Genomic DNA, 6,058 nt, shown 5'->3' on the forward strand with positions numbered 1-6,058 from the left:
TGTATCGTTGGTTCACACATAATTTGGAGCGAATTGGGTAGACTGCGTATATATGGTGAGAGTTTAAGTGAGAGCTTAGGCGTAGGTCGGTATGCGTTATGGGCGCTTCTGATCCGTGCGCTTTCGTCTCGACCTCCGTGTCATCTGCAATAATCATCGCGCATCTCCTCTCGAGTTGTCCGCTAGAGCCCGAGTCCGAGTTGAAAAGCACTAGTTGACAATCTTTTTGAGGAAGGGGGTTAGTTTTCGCTGAGGGTTTGTTGTAAGTCGTCGACTGGACTTGTGCCGAACGACTCACAAGCTAGGCATCCCGCACACAACAGCAAGACGTGTGGTAGGGGATTTCTCTCCCGCCATGGAAACCGCAGCCGCTTTCGATTCTAGGATAGGAATCGTGGACGACGACGCGGCACCTGAGCTGCCCTCGTTACCCGACCTGCTTGCGACCTCATCCTCAAGTGCTGTTCCTTCGTCCACCTTCGCCAAGCCCGAGTTCTCAGCCTACCTATCGCATCTAACCGACCTTCCCCTGTCCGAAATCGAAGCTGAACCCACGACCCTCTCGTCCTCTTCCGCACAGCTCACGAATGCGCTCACCACGCTCTGCCACACATCGTACCCCACGTTCCTGTCGCTGCACGCAACTACATCGACACTATCCTCATCGCTTTCGTCGCTATCCTCCTCTCTAGACGGCCTGCTGTCTGCGCTGCCCGCACTGGAAGCCTCCGCACGCTCGTTCGCACAGGAGACACGGGAGATCCAGAAGGACCGGCGGAAGGCCGGCCTGGTGCTCGAGCAGCACGACAAGCTGCACGACGTCCTCTCGCTGCCGATGCTCCTCGACTCGTGCGTGCGGAACCACAACTACAACGAGGCCCTGCTCCTCGCGAACCACGCCGCGGGGCTCGCGCAGCGCTTCCCGGCGAACGCCCTCGTCCAGTCCGTCAAGGGCGAGTGCGACGCGCGCGTCGAGGCGATGCTCGCCCAGTTGCTCGGCACGCTGCGCGAGCACGCCAAGCTCCCCGCGCTCTTCCGCGCCGTGTCCTTCCTGCGCAAGACGGCCGTGCTCGACGAGCGCGCGCTCGCGCTCGCCTTCCTCGCCGGCCGCGTCGCCTACCTCGACAGCGCCCTCGCCGCCGCCGCCACCGACCGCCGCCCCGCCGCCGACAGCACCGACGCCGACGCGCACGCGCGCTGGCTCAAGCGCCACATCGACGTCTGGCGCGAGGGCGTGCACGACGCCGTGACGCAGTACACGGCGATCTTCCTCGAGCGCGCGTCCCCGCCCGCACCATCCGCACCGGCAGCGCTGCACACGCTCCTGCGCCTCTTCGCGGCGGCGCACGTCCAGGCGCTGCTGGCGCGCCTGCGCGCGACGCTCCCGCGCGTCGCCGACGCCGCGCTCCTGCACGCGCTCCTCACGCAGCTCACGTACTGCGCCGCCTCCTTTGCGCGCGTCGGCCTCGACTTCCGCGCGCTCCTCGCCCCGCCGTTCGTCGCCGCCGTCCGGGGCACCGTCACGCGCGCCCTCGCGGACGCCGCCGCCGCATGGGCGGCGCGCCTCGCGTTTGTCCGTGGCGTGCCGCCGAAACGGCCTGCGCAGCTCTTCCTCCTGGGCGCCGCCCCTGCCGCCGGTGCGGCAACAGCAACAGCAACAGCAGCAACAGCAGGAGCGCACCCGCCACCGGTCCCGACCCCCGCCCAGCGCGCCGCGCTCCAGACAGCCCCGCCACACGTCCCGCCGCCCATCCTGGCAGCGTACCCCCCGCTCGCGGCGTACACGAACGCGGTGCTCGGCGCGCTCAACGGCCTGCGCCTCCTCGCGCCCGTCGCGCTGTACCCCGCGCTCGCGGACGCGCTGGCGCGCACCGTTGCTGCGGGCGGTGGGGAGGCGTTGGTGAGGTATGCGCGTGAGAGGGCGTGGCTCGGTGCGCGGAAGGGGGAGGAGGACGGAGAGGGGGAGCGCGAGCGGGAGAGGGAGGACGCAGAGGTGCTGCGCGCCGTCGGGACGGTGTACTTTGAGGTGTTCGTGCCGTTCGTGGGGCGCGCGCTCGCGGAGGGGGTGTATGGACGGCCGGTAGACGACGCGGTGGGTGAGCTGGTGGAGGGTGTCAGGAAGGAGTGGGACGAGTTGTTCGCTGCGGTGACGGAGGGGTGAAGAACTTTGCTAGGCTTTTTTCTTTCGCTTTCTACTATTCCAATACCCACGATGCCGACGTAACTCGAATCTTAGACTACTCTCACACGCACAAATGGTTCTGCAAGCATGTTAATTTATTCGCATTGTGACTACCCGCTTCCTAATATGGGACATCCGTCGCTCGATCGACTCGGAGGGCGGGAAGGGGCGGGATCGCCGTGTTTGGCAGTCGCTGGGGATCGTGGCGCATGACGTCGGTGACCGCTGTCGGCGGAAGCGGTATATAATGCAAGCCGGCCTGGCGACGAGGCGACACGACTCACTCTACTTCTGTCACCGTCGACATTGAAAAACAATCACCACAGTGGTTTACAAAGTAACATGGGCAACGACGTCTCTCGCGCGCGGTACATGGCCCTCGGCTCGTTCGCGGTGAACTTTGGCACGCAGGTGTACGGCATGCTGGCGAGCCCGAACATGAAGGACGTCGCCGACGCGGTGAGCAACCCCCGGACCAATAGCCGCTACCCCCTCCTGACGCATGGCACCAGAACCACTTTGCGTTCTCGCCGAACCCGTGGTTCATCGCGGCCTTCTTCTCGGGCCAGATGCTCGCGCAGCTGTACTGGCTCCGCCAGCTGTTCGCGCTCGAGCCCGAGGGGCACCGGCGGCCCCTCCAAGACACGGCGCAGAGCGAGACCACCGTCTTGGGCAAGCAACGGCCCCAGCAGACCGCAGAGGACGCCGCTGCGGCCGCGGCGGTGTCGTACGCCCCTGTGTACGCCCTCGGCAACCTGTGCATCGGTGAGCCGTCCCGCGCAGACGCCACCACTCTGACGAGCTGACTTCGTGCACACGTGCAAAGCGGGCTGGCTCGTGTTCTGGCTCCGCGAAGAGTTCGCGCTGTCGCAGGTGCTGGTGACGGTGAACACGGCGGCGCAGCTGTGGGCGGTGGCACGCCTGCCGGCACTCAGCGCGCGCAGCCCGGCGCTCCTCTGGGCCACGCACGTCGTCGCGAAGACGACGGCAGGCATCGGCATCCTGGATTTCCTGGACAACGGCGGCGTCGCGGCGGTGAGTACTAGGGTGCTCGGTTGGTGTGTGTGCATGTGGTTCATGACCTCCCCCAGCGCCTGCGGGCACCACCGAGCAGAGCTGCGCAGGGCCTCGTGTACGGAGTGTTCCCGGCCCTTGCGGCGACGTCTGGCCCGATGCTTGGGTCGACGCTCGTGTACGCCCTGCTCGGGATCTACGTCGGACAACGCGGTGTGGCGGGTGCGGAGGCGTGGAGTGCGGGGCTGGGCTGGACGGCGCTTGCCACTGGAGGGATCGTGGTGGTCAAGGGTCTCATGTCGCTGTGAACCATGAACGAAATGATATCAGCTTCTGGTCAGTGAAACATTGACTTGGTCACTTGCCATAAACGGCACACGCGGATCCACGCGCGAATCTAGGGCTGATTCAGCAGCGCGTCCAGTAGCGCCCGGCAGCGGCACGCCAGCGTGATCGCTATATTACCAGAACGCGTGTCGTGCCCGCCGCAGCCCGCCTTGTTGCATCCTTCCTCTCGCTCACCATCCCCAGCAACTTCATCATGACCAGAGCAGAAAGCTCCAAAACGTCCCACGAGCCGTCCTCGCGCGCCGCCTCGTCCAGCAAGGACGGCGGCGGCGCCAGCGGCGGCGAGCAGCCTCCCCAGCCCGTCAAGCAGAGGCGCAAGCCCGGCAGGGTCCCCGTCTCCTGTGCAGAGTGCCGCCGGTACCGTACGCTCTCGCTGTCTCTTCCGCCAGGCGCGCTGACCACTCTCCCTCGTCGCCAGCCTGAAGCTGCGCTGCGACCGCAAGGTTCGTGAACGAGCAACGTCTTTGTGTGTCGCTTGGGAGGCTGGAGCTGGAGACGCTTGTAGGTGCCGTGCGAGACTTGTGTGAAGCGAGGGTGTTCTGCCATCTGTCCCGAAGGTGCGACTCCGTCCTCCTTATATGCGACACGTCTCATCGGTAGCTGCAGGCTCTTTGACCACCGGTAACAGATCCAACAGGTAAGAAGAACACGGCGAGGCCCGCTCATGGCTGCTTATCATTCCGCCGCAGGCTGGCATTCGCAGATGCAGAAGAGCTCCAAAAGAAAGTAGAACGCCTTCGCGGGCGCGTCAAAGCACTCGAGGGTGCACTGCACGCACTCCAAGCAGACGTCTCTGACGACCCCCATCCGCTCCTCATAGACACAGACGAGTCCACAGCCATCATTGACCCAACAGCAACGCCCGTGCCAGCGACCGTTCACCATAGTCCTCCAGATCAGCATCCCGAACAAGAGTCTCCGCAGGCCATGTCTCGCGAGGACGAAGAGTTTATTGGTGCATTCGGTCCGTCTGTGCGTCCAGACCTCCAGTCTGCCGGCTTACTAAGCGGTTGCGCAGGCACCCTGACGCTCGGTGTACGTGGCGAGTCGCGGTACTACGGCTCTACCTCTCGTTCAGAGGTAACGACGCCTTCGATCCTTTGGCGTGCTTGCAATGCTAACCTATAACCATCATAGTTTCTCGTTCATGTGGGGCTTCCGCGCGTTTCTTGTCTGTGTCATTCCCTGATGCCGTCTCTCGCAGGGGCCAGGTAACGGAGGCTGGGCCGAATTCGGATGCCACAAAGAAGACTTTCCACGGTTCAGCCAACAAGTCTACGACGAGGCGCTCAAGACTTTTGATCTCACGTGCGACATACCCGAGGTCAGGATACAGATATGGCAACTGCTGCCTACGCTCGGCCAAGCCTGTCGACTGGTAGAAATATTCCTGGACATGGGCGACTTCCTGTGCGTCCCTCCCTTGTCCCACCAACGTTGCATGCGCGCGCACTGAAAGCCCGCCTCCCACCCAGATGGCAGCCCATCCCGCGCGCCCAGCTCTACGACGAGATCCTCAGCGTCATCTACCGCTCGCTCCCGTAGGTTTTACTTTTTTTTTTTTCCCACCGTGGCAAAAGCACCCCCGGCTGACGCGCGCTCACCTGCCCGCCCTTGCAGCATCGGCGTCGACAACAGCGTCGTCTCGAACCACGCCGCGGCCGTGCTGTACATCGTCTTCGCGCTCGCGACGCTCTTCGACCCCGACATGCCGCCGTACCCCGCGCTCGCGACGGAGTACTTCCTCCTCTCGCGCCTCGCCCTGCGCTGCGCGTCGCCCGTGCAGGACACGACGCTCTGGGCGATACAGGCTCTGGTACGCCGTCCGCGCTCTCTCTCTTTTTTTTTTGGCCCGCTTCTTCATTGTGATCGCTGCTGCTGCCGCCGCACACAGCTGTACCAGGTGCAGTTCCAGGAGCTCTGGTCCGACAGCAGCATCACGCCGCACTACGTCTCCCACTACGCGTGGATGCTCGCCGGCTTCGTCGTCAAGCTGTCGCACAGTGTACGTTACGCCCCCTGTCTCCACGTTGTCGGCCCGAGACAGGCGGCTCACCTTTTTGTGTGGCGCGCCCCTCTAGATCGGTCTCCGTGCGTCCTTGTTAAACCCCCTCTGACCTGAGCCTCGCCCTGATTTTTCTTTTCCTTTCCTGTGTCGCCAGACGTAAAGAGCTCGCGGTGGCAGCTCGACGAAGACGCCGGCACCCGGCGCGCGGCCGTCTTCTGGCAGGTGTTCGTGCGCGACACCTGGCTGGTGCGTGTGTTTTTCCCCCGCCTCCCACCTCTACAGTTCCCTTAACGATCGCTGACACCGTCGCGCCCGCGCGCGCCCACAGAGCTTCATGTTCGGCCGCCCGCCGTGCATGAACCTGTCCTGGGTCGACTGCGAGTTCCCGCAGGACCCTGAGGAACGGGTCGACGCTGGCGGACATCGCGAGTGGGGCTGTACGTCCCTTTCCCTTCCCCTTCCTCCTTACTCGCCCTTGACGTCCCCTCCCCTCCCCTCCCTGAACC

The 6,058-nt window shown here is 64.2% G+C and overlaps 2 protein-coding genes across 2 annotated transcripts in view; both read left to right on the forward strand.

Moving 5' to 3' along the window:
- PHACADRAFT_180798 (uncharacterized protein) overlaps positions 1 to 3,487 on the forward strand; it is a gene marked incomplete at its 5' end in the record, with an annotated part of 4,219 nt that extends 732 nt beyond the window's left edge. Inside the window, 2 exons of the mRNA XM_007391052.1 lie at positions 236 to 255; positions 306 to 3,487. Coding sequence (XP_007391114.1) covers positions 236 to 255; positions 306 to 2,161 — 1,876 coding nt within the window. The 3' untranslated portion in view covers positions 2,162 to 3,487. The remainder of the gene's footprint in view (positions 1 to 235; positions 256 to 305) is intronic.
- A 176-nt stretch (positions 3,488 to 3,663) lies between these two features.
- PHACADRAFT_204880 (uncharacterized protein) lies at positions 3,664 to 5,843 on the forward strand (the record flags this gene model as incomplete). Its single annotated transcript, XM_007391053.1, has 11 exons — positions 3,664 to 3,987; positions 4,151 to 4,181; positions 4,234 to 4,508; positions 4,563 to 4,624; positions 4,682 to 4,693; positions 4,749 to 4,954; positions 5,020 to 5,085; positions 5,165 to 5,360; positions 5,439 to 5,549; positions 5,626 to 5,635; positions 5,707 to 5,843. The coding sequence occupies exons 1-11, from the start codon at positions 3,738 to 3,740 to the stop codon at positions 5,841 to 5,843; spliced, it is 1,356 nt and encodes a 451-aa protein (XP_007391115.1). The 5' UTR covers positions 3,664 to 3,737.
- Positions 5,844 to 6,058: the final 215 nt, after the last annotated feature.

This window comes from Phanerochaete carnosa, assembly GCF_000300595.1.
Source record: "Phanerochaete carnosa HHB-10118-sp unplaced genomic scaffold PHACAscaffold_1, whole genome shotgun sequence".
Taxonomy (NCBI): domain Eukaryota; kingdom Fungi; phylum Basidiomycota; class Agaricomycetes; order Polyporales; family Phanerochaetaceae; genus Phanerochaete; species Phanerochaete carnosa.